The sequence below is a fragment of the Zonotrichia leucophrys genome, chromosome 1 (genome assembly GCF_028769735.1).
Source record: "Zonotrichia leucophrys gambelii isolate GWCS_2022_RI chromosome 1, RI_Zleu_2.0, whole genome shotgun sequence".
NCBI lineage: Eukaryota > Metazoa > Chordata > Aves > Passeriformes > Passerellidae > Zonotrichia > Zonotrichia leucophrys.
The window spans coordinates 76,374,958-76,399,367 of NC_088169.1; the positions used below are offsets into that span (position 1 = coordinate 76,374,958).

The following is a 24,410-nucleotide window of genomic DNA, read 5'->3' on the forward strand; positions in this document are numbered from 1 at the left end:
TAAAGATGATTCAATCGTTTGTAGGCCATCCACTGTGTGTGTTTTCTTTTAGCGCTGGTGGCAGAGCAATGCAGTTCCTAATTCCGACTGCCTTAGGAGCCCCTCTGCTGACACATCAAGGAATTGCATTTATAGGATCCCATTTTAAGCCGGCATTTGATTCGTTATTGCAGCTCTTTCTATGCAAACATTTTACCTTTCAAATTCATGGGTTTGTGCTTCATGCTAAAGTGTTTTTATTTAATACTACAGGCTGGGGGCTACGGAACATGGCCAGTTTAGGTTAGCTTTCATAAATGTTGCTTTTGCCCTTCAAACACATCAAGGTCAACCTTACAGTCACATCTCAGGGCTGCAGCATTCTGCTTTCATCCCACAGGTCTTTCCTTTTCATGCAGCTCTCCTTTTGCCTGTATTGCAGTACCAAATCATAGCACTTCCAGCTTAATTGGTTTGATGGGGCTCTGCATCAAAGGCTTCAAGGCAATCTGGAAATGTGGTGCTATACTTGTGTTTTTATTTTAAATAAAAAAGCCCATACTGTTAAAGCAAGATCATGTTGCTGTGATAATATTCAGTAACTTGAACATTATCCTTTTGTAAATATTTCATACCGTTCTTCTTTGTTCAGAGCTCTTACCTACTCATGCCACTCCATTTTTACCCTGAAAAGTTACATAGCATTCTTAACAAGCTTCGTTGAAAAAGATGTAAGCAACAATGTGACAGTATTGCCAAAAGCGAAGTGGAAGGCACCAGAGACTGGAAATTGCCTAGAGAACTCAAGAGGTTAAGAATTTAGCTGTGATAGGGAAGCAGAGGGAATGAGAATGGACCTGTGCAGAAAGTAAATGCATTTTTGAGACAGCACTGAAGGAGTTCCAGCTGGTGGTCCTCACAGCTGCTGTGTTATTTCCAAAAATGTTGTGCTCCAGCTGGGAATACTGCTGTGCTCCAGACACAGGATGTATGCAGTAGTCCTGCTATCTGTATCCCACAGCAAGACTGATCACTAAACTCCAACGATCCCGAAATTCACATCCTCCACACCCTCTAAGCCTTGCAACCCACGCTGTCACCTCATGACAAGCCATGGGGCTGAAACACTCATGTCCAAGAACTTGAGCTGCTCAGGCAGCAGAGCTGCACAGGATGCTGGGGGTAGGGGCTTTTTTATTGTTTAACCCAGACAGAGCTCTGGAAAAAACTTTCAAAGAAGGAAGTTGATGCAGAATGAGGTTCAAGCATTGTCAGCTGGTTCACAAGTGACAGAAGTCACTTGATCCTTTCCCAGTGGAACACTAAGCTGTGACCCATGTGTTAACCTTTTGCCAGGGTGGTTTGCAATGTGCTACAGTGAGGCCTGACTGGAACTTTCTTGGACTAGTCCTAAGGAGAGCATAAGTGCTCACATGCATAGCATTATCAATCAGGGCACCCAGTCATTACAGCAGGGTGTAGCAGTCTCATAACCTACGTCAGCCTTCCTGGCAAAACTAGGTCACAGAGTTTTACCCATTAGTTTGTAGATCAGGTTCTTCCACTTCTCAAATATATTCAGGTGCCTAGTGTAGAGAGCCGGTGCTGTTTGAAGCTGCTATTTGAAGGGATATTCAAACATTCAGTGATGGGCTGTGTTGCAGGACCTGAGGGAGATACATACAGGCATCACAAATGACACTGAGCACTTTTTATAAAGCCCTGAATATCCTCTCATCTGATTTATATGTAGTTAATTGCAGTGTCTGAAAAACTTTCACCCTGCACAGTTCTAAAGAATAATGCATTGCTTAAAAAGTCTGTCTGCCAGTATGTTTATTCCTATCCTCTTCCCTGCTCAGAAACAAGGTGTACCTGCTAGCAACTCCACACTCTTCAGGTGAGCCTGACCTCCTCAGCTCCCATTGCAGGTTCATCTTAATCTGTCGAAAGTACACTTGGTTCTAATATTACTAATTTCTCACCTGGAACAAATTAATGAAATTTCAAGTCCTGAGCTTTCTTACTTAAAACATTGTCAAAGGTTGTGAAAACTTCTTGTTGCAAAAGACAGAAGAGCTTTTAGAGGCATTTTAAAACCAGAAAAGGAAAAGAGCATGAATCAAAGCTGTTTAAAACTCCATGCTAGGTTTGAAACATTTACTTTTTTAGTAATAAAAATAAATTGAAGATATGTACATGTAATGAAGTTGAACAAAAGTCTGCATTTGAAAGAGTTACAGCAAGCCAATCTACAGGTAAAGAATCCAGGTCTGGACTGAAGACTATTATCCCCAAACTCTGTTATCCACAGTCAGGCTCTAAGTGTGGGCAGCTGTGGACTGAAGATGACTGACTTTACATGAGAGCCAGACCAACAGACTCCACCACTGCAGGACCTGCTGCCTTTAACCTGGCAGCCTTCTTCCAGTGACTGACATGAACCCTTGCACACTATCTATGAACACCCCTCTTTGGAGGTCTCCACCATGCAAGTCGAGGGATAAAAAGCTGAAGAAGGCAATGAGTCAACCAGTAAGGGAACAGGAGCTCCCAGAATATCAGCTTACAAAACAAAATCCAATACTTCAGAGGTGCCTGGGAGATGCTATTATTTAACTGCACAATCCCTATAAAGTTCTAAACACAGAAAAGTAGCTTTTACATTTAATCCCTAGCACAGACTCTGTAGCTACTCTCAGTCTCATCTTCAAGGCCACGAGGACCAGGATTTCTGTCATTTGAAAAATCAATTCAGAAGGAAGTACCAGATGCTGTTGCGGTTTTGGGGGGCAACTATTTGTTTTTAAATAAAGAGGAAATCACCAAACATCAGGGAAGTTCACTTCTCTGTTCAAAAATGAAAGAAAGACAAATTGAATGAAGTTTTATTGTACTTTTACAGGCAAACAACCCCAAACTTTTGTCAGGAAAAGACAGCACTCTAATCACTGCAGTCTACAGATAAAAGTTAACAATGGCAACAGAGTAAACAAGCCCAAGTTTAAGAAATAGAAATATTTTAATTCAGTCTTCAATAAAAATTATTAGTAATATACATTACTACACAAGTATCAAGACATGAAAAAAATTTACAAGTCCTGCTGTTCCTGCAACAGTTATCCTCTTTTCTCCTTAAGTCAAGAAGAAAGCCAAACCAGAAGTAGCTGAAGTTAATTAACATTAACTATTAATAACAATTTTAGTACATTTCCTCACATCCACATGGAGGAAACTCAAGTGTTATGTCAAGCTCCATTTTAGGAACTTAACAAAAAACTTCTCTGAATAAAAGTGACACTACTGAAACTACTTTCCCTACTCAGAAAGAAATGCCACAAAAACCTCACCCTAATATTAAGTTAGTTTTATGAACAGAGAATCTTTAGCACCAAAGGCCTTCTATATATAATCATACACACATCATAATGAGGATACACTTTACTATCACAATACTTTGCTAGGTAGTTGGTTAATCCTCTTCTGTGCCACAATTTTCCATTCTTAAGATACTGCTGTGTTAAGCTTCAGCAGCTGGAGGATGACAGAGCAAAGACTTGGCAAATTTCCCTCTTTACGAAAGAAATGTCCGGACTGTGCCTTTTATCGTGCCCCTGCAAATAGGGCATTTCCTAAGGGATGGTGCACATTCTTTGCACACCACTAAGTGACCACAAGGAATAAAAACAATAGAAACTTCTTTGTCCATGCAAACTTTACATGTTCTTTCCTCTTGCAATCTTCTTAATTGTTCTTCCATAGGTAAACCTGGAAAAAATAGTTATATTTTTGTCAGCCTGAATATATGTGATCAAAGATATATTTATTTAGAGTGTAGCCATGCCCCTTTTCACCTTTTATTTCCCTACCTGTATTGACTAAATATAGATGGCAGTGAGCATTTTCAGAGCTCAGAAAGTGGCATGCAAGGAACTAATCTGTACTTGCCAGTTCTGTGAGATGATGGACGGCCCAGGGGTTGGAGGCCAACGAGTGTTTGCATTTTAGCAAATGTTGTACTTTTCTTGGTTGGATATCAGAAACACAAACACAGCCTGACCGGTGGAAGTGGGCTCGATCCAGGCTTGTATACTTTTCTGCAGTTTATTAACAGATTAAACTGCAGGACCAGAGCAAACTCAACCTCATGTCTGACAAGTTTTTATCTACACACCTGTTGGTCAAGCTAGATCTCAGGACACCTATACCCACTCTGAGCACAGCGTGGGTACACGTAAAAGCAGAGATTATACCTGTTCCAAAATGCTAACCAACTACTCATTCTCCAGTCTTTACCAAATGCCTGAATGCTTCTATCAGGATCAAGTCCAGCATGTGCTTCTTGAATTGCAGAGCTCCAGAAAGCTCTACATCCTGTGATGTGCAAAAGCATGAGCAAGGCACAGGATACAGCCTAGAGCTGATAGACTTACTTGCAAGTATGCACCTGCACTTAGCTTTTGGTTAACTTATTCAGTCTATATTACTAAAGTAGAATAAGAGAGAGGGTAAAGCACCAAACCTTTTTCTTAACCAAAGTAATTTTCTTTTTTATGTTAGCTGTTTGTTCTACAACAATCTTTAAGATAAGAAGGAAGAATTTAAGGTACCTGAAACATCTTCTGTGGGAACATACTTGATGGTCTTCTCCACTAGAATAAAAGAAAAAGAATCCTTATTTAACTAATCTACGTTCAAACAGCATCTGTTTATTTTTCTTTAGACTGTTGTGAGAGCACTGATAAGACTTTTATAAAAGGATATCCTTTAAAAACAAAAGGAAACCAGAGAGACATACCAAATAAATCCTTGTAAAGCACAGGGTCACAGTCTTGTAGACAGTTCCTGAAGATGCTGGCTGCTTCATTTCCTTTCACTAAAATTGTATCTATCAGTTCCCTTGCCTGCAATGGTATCTGAGTCTTCTGCTTAATAACATCATGCTCAAGTTCTGTTATCACTTTAGCTGACAGTAAACTGCCGAGGATCGGGAGTACACACGTTAAACGCTGGAATAAAGCCATTCGATTCTTCTGGATCAAGTACAAATCATCTGGAACGTAAGGGGGAATTAGGTAAGAGAATTAGGAATACACTACTCCAAGTTGCACTTCTGTTTAACAATAATTGATACATTCTTTAAACTCTACTTGCAATGTTTGCTTTTTACACATCATTAATAAAACACTCAGCAAGTTTTAGAGGTATTCACATAATGAACAGACTTAAGGAAACCACAACAAGCAGCTTCTGAGCCACTTCCTGCTCCCATCTCTAGGTTAAATGATCAGAGAGGATCTTATGTAACTCTGTATTAGTGAGATTTACACTCTCTGGACGATTGCAAAGAAAAAACTAACACCAATGCTAACCCATTGACATGCCAGAGGTTAACTTTTGTCAGTGCTAGGCTGTAAATAAAAGAAAGCTCTTCTATGAAGTGTCCAACACAATTACATACAAGAAAACCAGAAGCACAGCACAACCAGACTCTGGAGACTATTTTAATCCTCTACCACAAACAAGAACAAGAAAATTTCCAGCAGGATTATAATGCTGAATCCATCTATGTTTTTTTGAGAGAAATACAACTAGGAAAGAAACATGCTTAATTCCATTTATAATTGAGAAGTTTCATTATGCTTCACAGACTCAAAATCAGAATGATTTCTTCAGACTTCAAAACTTACATGGCATTGAAGAAACAGGAAATGTTAAAGACACATCAAATAAACAAATTGCTGTCACATGGGCTGAGTCAGACAGAAAACAGATCTTTGGCCATCTTAGAGAATCTGAATTTGTAAAAGTTTATGGCCTAGCGTTAGGAGTTGGATATGGTGGCTTACTGATTCAAGCAGCTTAAAGAGCAGGCAAATTTGGATAAAAAATAGTAGTGTACCAAGTGTTTCATTAACAGCAACATAAAGGCACACAACTGAAACAAAAAGGCCTTGGAAAGAAGAGATGATTCTGAACCCTTGGACTCTGCTATGAACCATTCTCCTAAAAGGGAATGAAACAATTCTCAGACTGCTGTTCCATACAGGTATCCTGATGCTTTTAGAGAAGCTGATCCTAGCAGCAATTAAATTAAATCACTTCATGCCTAAAAACAAGTATAAAAACTATACATATTACTAACTACTTCAGATTCCACTTTTATTTATGCCTGATGCCTACCTGATGCCACTTCTTCCAACTGCTTTTCTTTCTCTTCTTCAATCTTCTCATCTTCAGCCGTGAGCAGATCCGACACAAGATCATTAACAGTCTTGTAGTTTTCTCCAGTGGCCAAGATCTTACTTTGCACTGTTTGCTTTATCAGCCTTCTACTGAATCCCATCTCCAAGGCAGCTTTAACCACAGGTGTGTTCATCATGATTGCATCTTCTGAATGGCTCTCTCCAGGTCCAAAACGAATAACTAATCAAAAAGGAAAATCCTCATATATAATATAAAGAATAAAATATCCTTACAGCCCCAGAAGTCAGACACATCAACATTACCTACACACATGAACACTGAGCAGTAAAAAGTTTCAAGTGTTTAAGAAGAATTTTTTTAAAGTAGCTTTAAAAATGGAAGCCAGTGACTCAGTCATGGATTGAATGCAAGATAAACATCAATCCATGTCAGGCCTTTGTTAAAACCTATGTTAATCCAGAGAAACCACTGAGAATTTCATTGTGTACTAGCAGCTTTTTTTATACTTAGTTATTTCTAACTTCAGCCTTGAAAAATGGCCTGGGGGTGTGCCAGGGGTGGGAGAGGGAAGTCAGAGTTTATAGTACAAACAATCACTCTATTCCAACTCTTTGTCAGTAATTTGCATTCAAATTTAGTAAACACCAGACACATGGGATTCTGAGTCATTGTCTTCAGTCAGCAGGGACTAGGACAGCATAAACCCCCAGAGGGTGAGTGGGTTTTTCCACCATAACTAGAGTCCAGCCTGGAAAGACTTCACTGTATCAGCTTGTCCTACCTTCTTCCTTAACTGCTGCTGCTCAGCTCAGAGCATTTACCTAGTTACCTGCCTAGAGACAGAACTGCATAACTGCATAGCCATGACACCCTCTAGCAACTGCCCCACCAAGCTCAAACACTTGCTTTGCTTAACCCAACCCTGAAACGAAAAAAAAACCAGCAAGCAAGTGTGCAAACCCAAAAATTTCAATATGAGCTGCCAGTATGAAAATAAGGAAAATGAAAAACAAGATCTCTTAAAGGTGTTTCCTTGGAGCTTGTCAACACAACATCAAAATTATTAAACTTTTAGGAAACAAATCTAAGAACTGGCTCTGCAAAGCTAACTCACTCAGCAATCATTCAGTTTGCAAAATGCTGAGGGAGTTTAAAAACATGCTTTAATATACATACTTGGAGGATCAAGGTTTTCATCTACAGGCGGATCAGAAGTTGACAAGAGCTGTAGAACACAAGAGAAGTATGTTAGTATTGAAGTATTGCTTTTCCCTCTATGTACCTTTCTAACATATTGTTTGTCACCAATCCTGCTAAGCTTCCTACCCATTAGATATTTCACCTGCAGTTACACAGGTGAAAATCTGTGCAACTCTATAATCAACACAAAGCTAGTGCTGATCACTTCCATGAAGAGAAGTCTGGTTACTCTTGCCATAAGAATTACAAATAGAAACAATTCACATTGTCTGTGCCTCATTTCTGAAATGATAATTACTGATCTGCACTATTCAGTGTATAATCAGAATTTCTCTCTGCTAAAACAAAGGAGATCACTGCCTCTCCACAGGACTCTCCATAAGTAATCTGTAGAGGTTAAACTCTACTAGTCCAAGACCAGCCATGCTTCAGCACCAGCTTCTTTCATGTGCTCATGAAGAGCATTTATGATGTTAGAAACCCAGGAGAAACATACACAGAAATAAGGCAGAAGAATGAACTCAAGGAGAGAACATAGCACTGTTCAACAAAGGAAAACGAAAGTTACAGGACAGTAAAAGTTTACCTGTTCAAGGAGATGGGGGAATCTGGCCTGAATTTGATCTACAAATTCTCTTCCTTTTACACGAAGCAGATACTCACACCTGAAACATTGACAAAAGTGAATCAAATCATACTTTCTACCTGCCAAAGGAAAAAAAAAAACATAGAAGAACAAACAAGTTTAAACCCAGCGAAAGTTAAATACATTTCTCTTCCTTCAGAAGAGAAAGAATACTCTTAATTGGAAGCTTGGTGCAAGTGTCCAGTGACACATAGATAAAGTTTTTGCATGACATCCAGCTGTCAGTAGGCTTATGTATATAAATGCAGCAGCTTTACATTCTACTGCCACTTGTGATCAAAAAGGCAAGTCATGAGAAGCGACACTGTGTCAGAATCACTACAAAATGCAGTGATAAACTGTTTCTATCTTGCATCTCACCGTTCTTATCTCCTACTCAAATCATTCAAAAGAAAGACTTTTAACAAAATATAACACTATTATCAAAGCCAGATCTACTTCACTAACACAGGTTTATCACTTATGTACATTTACTGACAGGCTTAGCACAGTGAGAAACAACAGTGACATTGAGCCCTATATACATCATATAGTCCAGCAGTAGCTGATAAATTGCCCATGAAAGCCTAGCTGGAGATCTACAATGAGAAAAACTACTATTAGCTTTCCTGAAATTAAGTGCAGCTATTTCTGTAATGGAGGTGGTGATTTCCATGGGCATAGATAGCAATTAGGTATGAAATTGCCATTTAATTATAGGTGACATCAAAAAGTTATTTCTGTCCTTTTTCCAGTAGAGACATACTAAAGAGCCACTGAAACTTTCTTCACAAGCCCTTCCACATGTAGGAAACGAAACTGCACAAGCAGAAAAACTGGTTCAAGAGCATTCAGCATGGGCACAAAACCATAACCCATGAATTAAACATTCCTTCTACTTCATTCCTCAGCAGCCTTTGCTCCCCTCGGTCAGCTTACTGACTGCTTCTCTTACAGAGAAATGTGTGCTCATTAACAATGCAGCCTCACTTTCTGCTAGTGATCTGGGGATGCAGACAGTTTTTAATAATGAAGGGGAAAGCATTATATGCCATGGTTCATGAAGAAATGTTTTAATTACACCCACCTACACACTTCAGAGCTTTTAGACACATATGCAATACATATATCCAAATGAAACAGTGAACCTGTACATCAAATAAAGTTAAACAAAACTATTAAGTGCAGTACATATCTGCCAAAATTAAAGCAATTAGGAATATGAACAAATTATGATAAAGATTTTGCAAGTTACCTTGGAAACCACTTTGCATGCTCAATCCATGGATCATCTCCAGACTCCCAGCACCTTAACCCACCATCACAGCAAAAACACTTCACATCATCGTTGCGACCTTAAAAAAAAAAAAGGCAAAATATCTAGCAAACCTTGACACAACTTTCTTGAAGGCAAATCTTGACACAGCAGTATGAATATAACTGGAGAACTCTGGGTTTCTTACCTACATAGTAAAAGCCAGCATCTGCAAGCTGTTCAGGCTGAACTGGAATTCTGGTTGGCCAATTTATGAATGTTTTAACACGTGCTTCATGGGTCTGCATGCTCACATTTGAAACATTGAAACTCTGCTGCTCTCGGATAAGGTTTTCCACAAAAGGGCAGTTGGGATAGTGTCTCCGATGCTCTGACACAGCATTATCTTTTGGCTCCCAATTACACAGCTGACCACCACAGGTAAAACAAGCAACTTTGTCTGCTGTCCCCAGGTAATAAAGCCCAGCCTTTGCCAGATCAGTGGGTGAGAGAAAAGTCAGTGGCCATGACTGAAAGGTGCGCAGCCTAGCATCTTCTGTCCTCATAGAATGATTGTGAAGCTTAGGGCTCAAGAATGGAAGGTCTTCAGCTGCCCTAGTAGTTACTGGGTCTTGAGGAAAACTGGAAAACGAGCCACTGAAATATCCAACCTGTTCTAAACTTGGAGAGAGTGCTATGGAATGTAGAGACGGTGGGAGACTGTTTGCAACTGAGTGTGGAAAGGCAGAACGAGATGAGAGTCCAACGTTGGTAACTGAAAGCATTCTTTGAACAAAAGTGCAGCTAGGATACAGCTGCTTATGTTTTTCCATAGCATTATCTCCTGGCTGCCAGTTATCCAGTGTCAGGCCACAACTGAAGCACTTAACTTTATCCTGCACGCCCGTGTAATAGAACCCAGCCCGGGCAAGGCTGCGCTCAGACACCGGCGTGTTCATGGGGAAGGTGGAGAAGGTTGACATTCTGTACAGCTCACAGGACAGGTCATACTTCAGCTCATCACACGGAGCACTCTGCCTCATGATGCTAGCCAAGAAAGGGCTATCTTCCACTATGTTCATAATGGACTGTTTTGGGAAAAATGGGACAAGTCTTCCTCTGGGAGGTAGTTGTGTGCATTAAAGGCAATTTGGAACAAACCCCCCCCACCTGTACAAAAGCAATAAATACTTTAAAGTGTAACTTCAGATGTGCATATGAATAGAATTGACCTCATGATTTAACAGCCTATAAACATTTGGCAAGTTCTTGTACCTTAGTTTAGCAACTGCTTTCAGTGCAAAAGCTTCCCCCATCCCATTTTAACAATTGAAGAAAGCATGTTGAAAAGCAATTTACATTGACTCATATAAGCATCACATCCTTTACTTGTTCTGTATATCTGGGAGACCAGTAACAATTTGTCAGGCTCGTGGAGGTCAGATCAAAAGAGAAAAAACCAGTGGGTTTATCAAAATCCTTTGTCAATAAAGAAACTAAATTGGGGGGCAATTAAAAGAACAGTGTTCTTATCCAGAACATATGTTAGGTGATTTAAGGACAAGATTTCACCCTAGACAGCTGATAAATATGTAGCTTATACACACACAAAGATTTTAGTTTGTAAAACCTCACTAGGAGGCTGAAAAGAAGGGTTTATCAATTTCAAAGGGCACACAAAAAATAGAGACCCTGAGCTGATGGTACTAAACTGATCTTAGTATATTTGCTACTACTGAACTCCAAAAAAAACACCTCTCAAGTTCTGCATATTGCTGTAACAAGGTCTTAAGACTAAAGAAGTTAGTTTACACTCAACTTCACACGTATAGAGTATTCAGCTATTAGAGAAACAAATCCTATACACTGTCTCAGACAAGGATGAACTCTCTCTATTAACAAACCTGGGATAGGTTTGTCTACAAGTCAATACCGAATTGACAGAGCACTTCAGTTTTAACCTGGTGCCTTAGTTACAAGAACAGAATTATCAAATTTAACATTAATTAATTGCTTTGTGTTGAGACATTCTGATGCATTATACTGTTGAATTAAGTTTTGCCTGTATGCCATGTTTATGGCATACAGAAGCAAACAGAACTCTCAGATTTAAAAAAAGAATTTGATGCCTTAGTTTCTTTATTTCTGCACAGAACTACCTCCCAGAGGTAAGACTGAAGTCCCTTCTAAGGTGCCTACGCCTCCATATCGGTACTGACTGTCCTCAAGAAGAAACTGTAAGTATCTGTAGTTTAAATCATTCAAATTTTTGTGGCAGAACAAAACCTGTAAGGAAGAAAAAGAGTATTTTAAAATACACAATGATGAGGTGCATGCAATATCTATGCAAACAACAATTACACAAACTGAAACAGTACAAGCTTTTTGCAATTATAGAATGTTAAGGGCTTAAAGATCATCTAGTCCCAACCCTCCTGCCATGGGCAGGGACATCTTCCAGTAGACCAGGCTGCTCAGAGCCACATCCAACCTGGCCGTGAACATTGCCACTATTGGGGTGTCCACAACCTCTCTGGGCAACCTGTTCCAGTGTCTCATCACTCTCACAGTAAAGAATTCCTTCCTAATATCTAACATCAATTTCCTCTCTTTCAGTTTGTACCCATTACTGCTTATCCTGTCACTACAGTTCCGGACCAAGAGCCCCTCCCTGGTTTCCCGGCAGACCTTCAGACTCTGGCAGGCTGCTATGAGGTCTCCATGCAACCTTCTCTTCTCCAGGCTGAACAGCCCCAAGTTCCTCTGCCTGTCCAATGTCAGCTAGAAAGTTTCAGGGAGTCAGCTTCACACGCTGTGACACAGAGTGATTTCACACACTTCATTTCCCTGTTATTGACGCATATGCAAAACTGTGTAACCCACAAGCAGAATTTTTGGGCAGATGGATTAATCAGGCTACTTAATGACATTAAGTATTACTAAAGGTAAGATTCCATACTAAGAAGTTGTATCCAGTTAAATTGGTTTAAGCTTGCAGATTCCCAAACAACGAAGACACAGTTTTATAATACTGTCGTAAAGCGTACTAGACTTTCTTATTTAGGTAAATCCAATTATATTTGAAGCAAGGACATCGGCAAAACTGAACTTCCCCAAAAATTCAAGGAAGGGCAAGCACAAAGTTCAAAGGGTTTTTATATAGGTAGCTATAAAAAAATATAAAATTAGATATTTAGCAGTCTGGTCGATCGGTTTTCAAACAGTTTTTCCAGGAAAGATTCTGTCATGATGACACAGCACTGCAGAAATAGCCCCCTGCGCTAAGGCACCAGATCCTGAGCACCAGAGCCCGCACGGCGGGGCCTGAGCGCGGCCCCAGCCCCGGCAGCGACAGCCCCGCGTTCCACGTCCCGCCCCGGTTCCCGGGCCTCGCTCTCCGCTCCCTCTCCTCCTGCGGGCCCCAGCCCCGCTCCTGAGCGGGTTCCAGGGGACAGCCGCGCTCCCATCCAGCGCCGCGGCCACAGCCCTGGGCCCCACAGCTCCTTCAGCCCCCGCCAGCGACGCCAGGCCGGGCACAGGCGCCCCACCCGCCCCGGCAGCCGCGCCCCAGCCCGGTCATACCCACAGCACCCCCCATACTCACAGCCTCCGAGCAAACCCCCACAGCGGGCCCCAGCAAGGCCCAGCCTATATGCGGGGCCTGGCAGGGGGTGGGGGAGAGGAGCCAGCCCTGCCGGCACCGCCCTCCCCGAAACTCCCCCTGGGGGCTCCGCCCGGGCGCAGGCACCGCCTGGCGGGGCGGGCACAGCGCCACCCTCTTCCCGGGCCCGGGGGCGCCGTCGTGGGGCGGTGGGAGGGCTCCGGGCACCAGAGCTCCGCTTCGGCGGGGGCGGATGGCCTTCCGTCAGCGGGGAGCTTGGGTACTTTCCTCGGCCCTCTTCCTCGGGCGGGGGAAACCCGAATGTGCTTCCCGGGCGGGGGAAACCCGAGTGTGCTTCCCAGGCGGGGATTTCCAGGCCAGGGGCGCCGGGCTGGCGAGCAGCCGGGAACGGAGCGGCCGAGGGGGCAGCGCCGGTGGCGGCGGCCCGGGCCCGCGGAGCCCGTGCTGGGACAGGCGGCCTGTGGGTGCCCGCAGCTCCAACAGCACGGTCCGGTTGGTGCCGCAGCTCCCACGGCACGGTCCGGTTGGTGCCGGCGGCTCTCACGGCACAGGCCGCACACGCAGCGCCGCTCTCCGGCGGGCGGCCGGGGCCGGGCTCGCCTCACGCCCCGCGGTTTCAGCCTTGCTCCCTGACACCGCCGTACATCACAGCTGGCTCGGCCGCATTTCCTAATATAGGCAGCTCTGCTGCCTGTAAGAGGGGAAACAACATGACCGGTCACTTGAAAGCACTGGGGAAGAACAAGAGGAAGACAAAATAAGACCATAAATTTCCACTGGGGGGGTTTAAGACTGTATCTCTGCATATCGAAATCTGAAAATTTCCACAGCACCTATCAGAATGCTGACCAAAAGTTCAAAATGTCCCAGCACAGTCATGATCTGGCATTTCCTATGAGCAAACAGCAGATAAGAGATTTTAAAAAGCCCCGTTTTGTGATGAGAGATTGGTAGTAGGGTGTTTACACAACTGAGAACTGAAGAGTTAAAATAAGGAAGTGTAACAGCATTATGACACTGGTGGTTCATTCTCTGTGTCAGAGTTCCAGTAACATGAGTTTGCAAGAAACTCATTCATATATTTTCGAAAACTCTTTCAAAATTCCTGCCGTATGTGATGACATTTATCATATATAACAATGCTGTCAAGTTTGAACGCTGGCAGTGACATCTAGTACAGCACAGCTTCTACTGTAACACTACTTAATATCATATCACTATAGACAAAAATATTTGCTTTGCAGCAGTAGCAGAGAAAAAAGAATGTTAAAAACTTTCTTTTAAAGATTAAAATGGTTGTCAAATCCCTGATACATTGTTTTAAGGAAGCTGCTGACACAGGGAAGAGAAGGTTCAAAAATGGAGCCAGCTGATCAGATAGCTTGTGTGAAGAGTGCGGAGGTGTGGTTGTGTTTGACATTGGGAACTGTTCAGTGTCACACAAGGAACTGAGCTCTGTACTTTTGTGTGGTTTTAATTGCAAGTGCTTAAAGATTAACTTTGACTGATTATCCCCAGCTTCAGAGCTTCAAGTAGGACTACCCAAATGAAGTTATACTGATCTATTATAACTTGACGTTTTACTGTACATTCTGCAAAACTAGTTAACCCAGTGCTCTTCCTTAACACTCCTCCCTCCCTCCCTCCCTTGTGCCGCTCCACACCCAGCCCCTATCTGCCCTTGCCCCTCTGTACCCTTGGCCTCCTGCTAATCTGGCAATAGAAACTGCCATTTCCTCCCCTCCCAGGCTTGAGGGAGCAGTTTCAGGTTCTCCCTTTGTGCTTGGCAGCCTCATGTCGCAATGGAGGAAGGGAGGGGGATGTTATAAAAAGCTAAAGGCTAAATAAAAGGCTAAAATTCTTGTGATAGGAGAAAAAGAGTGCAGCTGTCCTGAGCTAAGAGGGAACTTCCCCCACTTAGCTGCCATGATGGACTGTCCTTTACCCAAGGACGTGAAGGAATAATGTAACTAAAGTGTTCTTCTTAGGACTGGAAGTCCTGGGAAAAGTGCATTATCGAGTTAGCGTTCTGTGTCTGGCTTCAGCCTGGGGCCAGGCTTACTCTCCAGAGGCAGACTAACAGGACAGCAGTGGTGCTTAAGCCCTGCCCAAGCTAAATTTGGGCTTTGGTTCTCAGGCTCTGGCATATGACTGGGACTGTTCCTTATTCCAGCCCTTTCACCAACTGCAGCAACCTTCAAAGATCTTGACCTGAAAACCAGTGAGTGGGTGGGTGAAACAAGACCCTCGGCTTTGCAGACTCCTAGCTCTGGAGAGGGGAGAAGAAGGCATTGTTCAGATAAAGCTGTCCTCAACCAAAGGAAACCACAGAGGTCAAAGTGCTAATAAAAGTGCTGCTGCCACATTACCAGAGTTTATGAGCATAAACCTCATGGTAATGTTGACTGCAGTAGCAAAGGTGAGAGAGCAAATTTCTGCAGGTGGAAGGCAGTGACCTGGCAGCATGAGTGCATTATCACCCCAAGTGCACAGCCAGCCCTTGAAGTACCTGATGCTGCTGCGAGTCCAGAAGTCTTCTCTCAAAGTCCTGCTGAATGTCAGTCTCCCCATGCTGTCATCCTTCTCTGATGCATTCTCCAGTTTGCTGTCTTCCACAACATTAAAATGTCTGGCTTTAATGGTGCCTCTGTAACACACCTCTAAACATCTATGAAGAGGAGAGATGGACAAAACACACATTGTTATTTTCCTTTCCCTTCCTACTGACTCCTGTATCCACTCTCCCAAAAATCTAAAACCCCCTGTAGAACCTGTATTAAAAAGTAAAACCAGTTATGACTGGGTAGTGCCCACATGTTTCAGCTTTACAAAGGCACCAAATACCACCATGGGACATGACCTGCTTATTCTGAACTCCGTAGTGTTGGCTTCACTGCAGCCATCAACCCTTATTCCAGCAGTAAGGAGTAGGTTTCCTCTTATAAACTGACCTAAGCTGGTGATTAGGGTTTCACAAAAAACTTTAGAAGGAATTCTTCAACTCCTTCAGGACGTAAGGGGAAGATAATGATGAGAGAAATAAGAAAAAAATACATATTAAGGAAAACTTTGGGAAAGCCGACTTGAGGCAAAAAATACTAGCTGTAGATAAAGTTGCATTATCTATTCAATTTACAAATGAAGCCAAGAGCAGAGTAGCTCTAACATCCTGTAAACATGAGATCAGTAAATTATGTTATGATAGTCTATGTGGGTGCAGCTGCCCACTTCGTTTTGACTAAACACAGCAACTTTTTTTTTTTTAACTTTAGTCACAGGTTTGTTCGCCTTTGCCCAGGGAGAGGGGAATTGAAGTTTCTCTTCAAAGCTTCTCTTCAGCTGAGAGGCCTGATGAGTTTAACATCCACAGATTGGGAGTAACCAGAAGATGCACAGGAGATAAGAGAACACTGAGGAACATTGCCGCTGGTGTAGCCGGAGATACCTGCTCTGGGAACAGATCGATAAGAGAACCAAAGAATGAGGACCAGGTTAGCATCAAAGGCAAAGATCAATAACCAATAGGAGATCAAGCACTAAGAGTTGAGTCATTTAAGACCAATGAACACGAACTTCTTTGGGGTTTTTATATAGATTTATGTGAAAAGTCTGGTAAAGAACCATGTGAATGATTTTCACTGCACAACATGGGCATGTGTTAATGTAATAATTTCTGTTGCACATCCTGGCCAGAATAAAGTAATGCCTTGATTCTCTAACACTGAAAAGATGTAGTTGTAGAGTTTCTGGTTTTCCCATAGTTTCAGTGACAAGGGCATCTACATCTACATCAGCAATAATGATTAGTTTTTTTCTTTTTTTAAATGAAACTTTTTAAATTGCATTTGGGCATATAGCAAAAAAAAAAAAAGTCACAAGGGACAAATATAATATCTAGATATTTAGGGCATCCATGACTCATTGTGATAACCTTAAATGTTCAGGAAAAAAAACCATCTTGCTCCTCCCTTTCTGAAGGTCAGTACACTCAAAGTCTGTAAAGTTTCCATTCCCTTTGCACACAGACAAGAGTTTTCTTTTTCACATCCTCCTACGCAAAGGATCATGAGTACAAAAGTTTAGGTTTCCCTAAATCAGTTGTGGGCTTTCTCACACATAGTGCTCAGATAAATTCTCCCATAAGCCATCAGTAGTCTCAAGAACATATCAGAGCCACACTGAATAAGCTGAGGCTTTTAAATCAGTCAGAAACTCTCATTAATATTTACTTGGAAGATAAAATATAATGAAAATGAATTGCAAGAAGGTAAATGTTGACTTCAATTCTCTTTTTAGATTGGAGAATCTGCTCACTTTTCAAAGTTTTATTGTCTGCTTCTAGGAAGACCATTTTGTTCTCCTGGTGGTATAACTAACATACATTCAGCAGGAGACAGGAATGTGAAGAATGCCAAAGCAGAGATGACTTGACTAAAATAAACCACAATCAGGTGGAAAGAGGACTGCTTTTATATCAGGGAAATAAAAAGGCTTCTATTCAACTGCTTCAAATTGTGTCAGTTGAGAGCCCCACATTCCAGGGTTTTTTCCAAAGGAGTTGTCTTTCTAAACAGCAGATTGTCTGCTTTGACTCCAAGTTACTTCCTGCTGTCAGAGTAAGAAAATTTCTCTAGATCTGATTTCCCTCATTTATTCCTCATTATCTCTCTGCAGATTTTAAAACCTTCCCAAGGTGTTTAATTTGCTTTAGTTGAACCAACTGTTGCTATTCATGTTCTTGGGGATTTTTTATGTCAATATTCCTTCAACTGAAAGAGAATCAAATGTGGCACTGTTTAGTTTCCTGAGGTTTATACTGGAGGTTTTCTACCAGGACTGGGGCAAGGCTCAGGAAGATACAAGTGATTTCTAAGTCATGCTAGATGTGATTCTATCACACTTTACCTAGACAATGGGTGATTGCCTTGACAAAGCCGTTCAAAGAGTTTAAAAGGCCAAAAACCTCAAGGCCAAATACCTCAGAAGTCAAATCATCCATTCAGAGGCTACAGATACAAGATGAAGTTTCCCGAAGTTTCTACATCACCGTTTCAAACGGCACATAACACATGGGAACGCACTAACTCCCACAAACCCACACACAAAGAGGAGCTTAAGCCTTCTGTTGCAACATGCAAAATAAGTCCCCTGTTCTGTAAGCAAAACCAGAAATCTGATCTTTGTGCCTGCCTGAGATCCCAGTGCAGCTCATGGGGAACTGATTTGTGATTTACAGCAAAACCAAAAAACCCCAAGCTCCTGTGTGCAAACTGAACAAGCCATAAATCAGCTCCCTATGAACAACAATGGCACAAGCAGTTGTAGCAGACACGGGGTTAAATGACAGGAGTGGGGGCTGCTGAGGTTAATCCTGGTGCCAAATGGCACTAAAACTGCAGCCTGAGAGAAGCTGAGCTTTCCATTTTTATATTCTGCTGCACAGTACTACGTTTAGAAAGAACAGAAGAGAAATAAGAGGAATCATAGTTGAACTGAAAATGGTTTCACTTTCACTTCTCAGGACTTACAGGAATAAATAAATTAAAAGTAATGTAGTGTGCACTACTGAAAAAAAGTTTCTTTTCAACATTAAATTGTAATACTTTCATGAGAATATATTAGAGGAAAAACAGTGAAAACAGAAAAAGAGTGATGTGTCTTTGATAAGGAGTATTTTTTTATATTGATGTATTTTTTATATTTGATTTGATATATTTTGATAAGGGATACTAGCTTTATACACTAGTATTTTTTGGCTAGTATCTCCAAATTGATTAACTTACAAATCATGTTACATGGATACATGTAACAGGGAGGGGATTCAGGTGAGGAACAAGTGCCAATTGAGTGCATATAAATGGCTATTTATGTCAAGGTCAGAAGACTGGGTTTGTAGAAGCTGGAATGTGCTGTCAAATTTTGACGGATTTGCTGCTGAATTGTTCAAAGAATTGAAAAGTTATTGGGGTGGAGTGAACAGGCAGGTACTTTCTTATAAAAAAAAAAAAAAGATTGAATAAATGAGATGCCAAAGTCAGGCTAAAATGACATGAGATGTCATGCTGAATACTCACTTGGTGGTTTTTAGTGGACTAGCTAGAAAAACTGCTCTGTTCCTGGCACACTTACTCAGAAGGAGCACCTCAGACTCAGAAAACAAAGAGTATACTGACAGGGCTTAATTCAGCATCAACCAGTGGCTGCACTGACCTAAAATCCATCTATCCCAGTACCAGCCTGTACCAGACATCCCTGGTATCAGCTAATCTCTTTCTGTAATGAAAACTGTCTCAGCCTTTAGTACAATAATCTGGGCCTAATATCTGAAGGTCAATGTTACTAATTGGGATAATCCAAAAGGTCACTCCAGTCCTTATGAGCAAAGATTTTTTGGGAAAAAAGAAGTTTGCATGCAAATTGAAACATTCTTGGGTCAGGAATTCAGAGTGGCAGTGAGCACAGCAGCCTTGAGAAGCAGGAGTTAGATGCTATGCTCCTTATCCCACAGTGTTGCTGAAACAGAGGATACAGTAGCCTTGGAGAAGCAAAGGGTCCTTTGTTTCTCTGCTGAGTTATTTCTAGCAAGAAAGACCTTTTTCCTCTGAAAAAGCACTGTCCTAAACATCACTGAGATCAAAGAATGTGAAAAAGGCAGAGGTAAGGTTCTCCCATCCCTCCATTGTGCAATACTCAAGAAACAGCACCCCATTCCTAAAACACAAGACAATAAGAACATGATTTGAACAAAAAGAAAAAGCCTGATAAAATGTGCTTGTACAGCATCTGGAAAATTAAACTCTAGCCTCTGAGGCTTTAAGTCTCTACTTTAAAAATCATTAATGTCTTAAGTTGACATGAGATGGATTTTATCCTGCTCTGAGAATAAAGTCCATATTTAAAACAGACTAGACCATCAGTTCTGAAACACAAGATGCTGTGGTCCCTTCAGGCTCTCGAATAGTGGAGATTAAATTACCATCTAAGGGCTGGCACAGAAGAAGTCTCAATATCAAATATGTTCAAGCCTTAGGCACACAGCATGATTTCTAGCATCACCTGCATGTTGAGAAATACAAATGCAAGGGTCTGAATAAAGTACCAGTGTCTTGAGGCTTGACACTGGCCTCTTGCCACTTCCTTTTGACTTCCTTAGTTTGATTTTAAGGAGGACTACTTTTTGTCCTGTCTCAAAGCTCTTCCTAATAGAGTTTTGAATGTATATCTAACTAGGAACATGTTTGTGTCTGAACTTTGTCAAACACAAACTGTAGGTCTCCAGAACACTGTCTCTTTCACTTGGCCACAGAGTTATAAGCACAAAACAAGCTACTGTGAGAACATTTCCAAAATTAAGCAAGTTATCTTCCTTTGAAATTATACACAAAAGTTTGGCATTGGCCCAGGACTGTAGGAGTTTCTGGTTTTTGTGATTCTGTTTTTCTTGCTTGGAAACAATAGTGGTATTCATGGCTAGGCAGTTCACGAGGTTTCAGCTTCTGAGGCTGTGTTTTTCAATACGCAGCATTCGCTATAAAAGATGCAGCATACTTCAGTGTTACCACAGTGACTTCCCTTCTGCTGGCTCCTGTGGAGTAATTTTAAAATGTATGTGTTTCAAAGTGAAACATTGCTTATACATACGAAGCTACTCAATCCTGCATCCAGACATGTGGGCCTGTGGGCCAAGACTTGGTAGACTGGAATACATGTACTTTGTTATTGTGAGCGCTATTCTTTTGTTTCTTGTCCTTTCAAATCTCTTTCCCCTCCAGTCAACTCCTTTCTACCCAATGCTAATCTCCTGCACACAGAAAATGAGTGCATTTATACAATATCCTGTTTGTCAAACGTTGTTTTGTCCCTTTAGTTATTACACACAAGCACTCTTCAGCTGACAAGTTGTCAGCTGCATTGTTCTCAGGTTGTCAGGCCTCCCACATTACAGTGTACTTGCCCAGCCTCAGAGAGAAAGACTATAGCTTTTTCATAGACAAAAATAAGCAAAAATTTCATTGCAAACCAGTTTCTTCTGTTCAATAAATAGTTGAACAAAAGACAAGTGTCTGCAAAGCGATGTGTGTTTGTCTCCTGTAACATAGCACTATGGCAGGCGCTGCAGTGAGCTAGGGAAGGCAGGAATGCCACAGCAGCTCTGAAAACAAAAAGAGCTGCTGACCAACAAAACTCTGGTGAAATGCCAAAAAAGGGTGCAGAATCTGAATGTCAGGAAAGAGAGGGACAAAGGTTACAACGATGCAATTGCCAAGAGAGAATCATCTAGTAAAATGCGTAAGGGCTATAAAATAGATATTCATATCTGAGCTGGTCAGTCTTTACAGTCAAACAAAAAGGAGAACATGCCTTTAGGATGTGTTTTTGTATTAAATCCTAAAATAGACATTTCAAAGGGATTACATACATCACCCCCAAGTGCATTTTTCTTTCTGTTGATTGCTAAGGAGGTGAGAGTCTAAAAGCACTAGGGAGGTTGTTCCAAGGTTTTGCATTTTTGTAACATCATTAGGAGGCAAACATAACTAAAATCAGAGGACAAGGGAAAATGATAAACGAGTCAGTGGTTGTTCCAGATATGTCTTTTAGTGCATGGTTTATGTAGCAAAGGCAGGAACCCAACAGTTGTTCTCATGAACCAGACCTGTGATCTGCTGTCATTTCTAGGAACCACAGAAAATACAAGAAATTTTATAGCAGGAAATTATGAGTAAACACAGCAGCTCTTCAGATACTTTTTCTTTTTGTTTCTGTCCATTTTTCACTTTTTCGAAAACTTTTTCATCTGACAGAATTTAATTAAAAACTGCAGAAAAACAAAACTAAAATTCTTCCTTTTGAGGCATGAGATCAGAACAAGAGCTAGTTTTTTTTTTTGTTTGTTTCTGTTTTAAAGCAGTGTTTTGGAGTGGGGTTTTTTAGAAGCTAATCAGGAAAGGGTCATTGTTTTACTGGAGCAATTACATATAATGAGCTATGGCAATAACATATTCCTAGGGATAGGAACATAACTATCTGTAGGTGTCCTTTGGCAGGCCTCAGCTCATATAACCCCAGCCCAGGAGGCCTAGGCTGTGCAGCCACATGCACTGGTCCCAAAAAGCCTTTTCTGAGCAGCAAGCACCTCCTCTTGGGTTGGCCTCCAGTAAGGGCACTGTCCCATTGCCCCCACTGCCACATCTGAACATGAAAATCCAGGTACTCACCAGCCACAGCAGCTGCTTTTCACATTGCAGCAGTTCAGCCATCTCATCCTCATTCTGTATGTTCAGCAGGTAAAATAAAATGCGGGGGGTGATGCTGTTGGGGCAGCCAGAGGGAGGAGAGGAGCACAGGATTAACAGCTAATTGGGAGAATGGTCCTGCAAAAGAGCACAGCAGTGCATTTCACACGTCAGAATTTTGGAAAGCTGAGCAGTCCAAAGGCGGGTTCAGGCACATAGAAACTTTTGACATACTTACAAAGTGTGGCATGGGGCCAAATTTCACAAACAAGTAGTCAAGATAATCAGAATTATCTGGCTGCTCCCACCAAGGGCTGTGCTTTCCAGAGTATGATCTATCAGCATGCAGCATGACAGTGGTATTTTATTGCCAAAGAGGCCTCAGTGGATTCCTCAGTGAGGTTTCAGATTGGTTTCTGGGAAATGAACTTTCCAGAGGGCAGGATATTTGACAGCATTACCCTCAAAATTTGTGGGAATTGCCTTTGAGTCTGAAAGGATGTGAGAGTTCATGGATTGAATGTGGAATTCCCCAGTCCATGGAGCCAAGGACTCAGAGGAGCGATGCACATCACTGCTGCAAGGCTGGAGTGTTTCTATGGTGAACATCTGCTGTTCCAGATGTGTGCAGCAGGCACAGTCCATCCCTGAGGTTCCTTGGGCTAGCTGCAGTCACCCTAAGAGCTGCAGCCCACACACCTCACAGGAAGGCTGCTGTGGAGAGAGGGAAGCAACACTGCCAGACTATCTCACCTCCCCGTTGACATTCCCCATCGCCTCCTGCACCCAGCCACTGCTGAGCCCACAAGGCTGTGCTTCCCCATCTGTGCCCCAAAAGGCAGCTGCAAACAGCTGTCTCTGCCCCTCAGAGAGAACTTACAGGACCTTGTTGGCTTGCAGCACAGGAGGAGCCAGGATTCAGGTAAAATCTGTGGTTCCTGGGCATCCTGTGAATTGGAAAAGATCCAGTGTGGGCAGAGCACCAACACTGGCACTGACTCAGTGTTACCCACATGCATCCAGTTCAAAGGACAACCAGGGCAGGTCATGTCCTGCCATGTGGCCACATTCCTGGAGCAGGAGGTGGTTCTTGGGCTTTTCACACAGAATCTGGTTAAGAGGTCTATGCAAATCAGCAGGTCATAGGCTGTGACTTAGGCAGTGAACCTCCAAGGCTGCTTCTGGTCACAGGAAGTTAATGAGGTAAAAATTAATATAAACAGAAAGAACAAAGAACAGCATTGTCTGCAAGGATTTAACCTCCGTGTGCCAAGTGCTGAGGACACATGGAATTTTTTTATCATACCAGAGTTTAGAGGTCCTGTTGCACTTTTCTGTACAGAGTTCTGTTACATGACTTCATAGAATTATAGAAAGGCTTAGGCTGGAAAGGATCTTAAAGATTATTTAATTTCAGCCCCACTACCATGGGGAAGGACACCTTTCACTAGACCAGGTTGCTCAAACCACCACTAACCCAGCTTTGAGCGCTTCCAGGGATGGATCATCCACAACTTTTGTGGGCAACCTGTTTCAGTGTCTCACCACACTCACAGGAAAGAATTTGTTCCTAATGTCCAAGCCCACCTTCTATAGTCACATCACATGCCATAAGGGTTTTTCCTCAATAACTTTAACTTCAGAGAACCCTCTCCTTCAGTCTTATTCAGCCACTTGCAATTTTTTGAGTGTTGACACTGAAAATTAGGGCTAGGAAACATTCCTGGCAGTTCAAATGCCAATCCTTCTCATAGTGTGCCACTCTACACAGTGGGCTCTCTGCTGAATGCTGAGATTCGGCTCAGCTACATGTTAGTTTAAAAGAAATTGAACCTGAAGAGAACTGGGTATCAAAGACTAAACTTTGGGAGTTTTCAAATATTTTTTGTTTGTTTTAATCAGTTGGTTATGAGAAAATGAAAAAAAATACCCCCAATTCTGCCTAGCAGAGTCAATTCTTCTCTGTCAACTCTTTTGAAAACGAAAGTAGTGACCATGCTTCATTCACTTTCTCTAAAATTAACACAAAATCCCAAATTAATTAAATTATGATAAACCTTAGAGAAAAAGACCATGCATTTGCTAATCTTATCCTGTGTAATTAGGTATGACAAGTCTTACCTCTGTTCCATTGGAAACGTAGCAACGGGTACAAAGCTGACACCCAGGGAGCTAATTTGGTTTCCTGACCTGGGATTTGCAGAGGGATCTTGTTAAAGCAGTGACTTGAACATCACACAGAGCACAGAAACTCTGCCTGCCACAGGATGAGGAAATGCCAAAAGG

General features: G+C 41.9%; 1 protein-coding gene and 1 long non-coding RNA gene across 2 annotated transcripts; both read right to left on the reverse strand.

Annotated features, from left to right (window-relative positions):
* Positions 1-2,864: 2,864 nt before the first annotated feature.
* Positions 2,865-13,359, reverse strand: BIRC2 (baculoviral IAP repeat containing 2). Its single transcript, XM_064718500.1, has 9 exons — positions 12,871-13,359; positions 9,475-11,552; positions 9,267-9,366; positions 7,973-8,051; positions 7,363-7,411; positions 6,163-6,405; positions 4,778-5,032; positions 4,590-4,631; positions 2,865-3,747 (listed from the first exon to the last, which is right to left on the reverse strand). Exons 2-9 carry the CDS (start codon positions 10,346-10,348, stop codon positions 3,554-3,556), a joined length of 1,836 nt encoding a protein of 611 aa, XP_064574570.1. The 5' UTR covers positions 10,349-11,552; positions 12,871-13,359; the 3' UTR covers positions 2,865-3,553.
* Positions 13,360-14,904: 1,545 nt separating this feature from the next.
* LOC135458142 (uncharacterized) lies at positions 14,905-22,466 on the reverse strand. The gene is made up of 3 exons (XR_010442871.1): positions 22,363-22,466; positions 22,107-22,262; positions 14,905-15,556 (listed from the first exon to the last, which is right to left on the reverse strand). It is a non-coding gene; the product is annotated as an uncharacterized LOC135458142 (long non-coding RNA).
* Between the last annotated feature and the right edge of the window lie 1,944 nt (positions 22,467-24,410).

Coding starts and splice junctions, on each gene's coding strand:
- BIRC2 (XM_064718500.1), bottom strand. CDS start 10,348: ATGAACATAGTGGAAGATAGCCCTTTCTTGGCTAGCATCATGAGGCAG. Junction 9,367..9,474: donor TGCTGGCTTTTACTATGTAG/GTAAGAAACCCA, acceptor TTTTTTTTTAAG/GTCGCAACGATGATGTGAAG. Junction 7,412..7,972: donor TCCCCCATCTCCTTGAACAG/GTAAACTTTTAC, acceptor TGTGTTCTACAG/CTCTTGTCAACTTCTGATCC.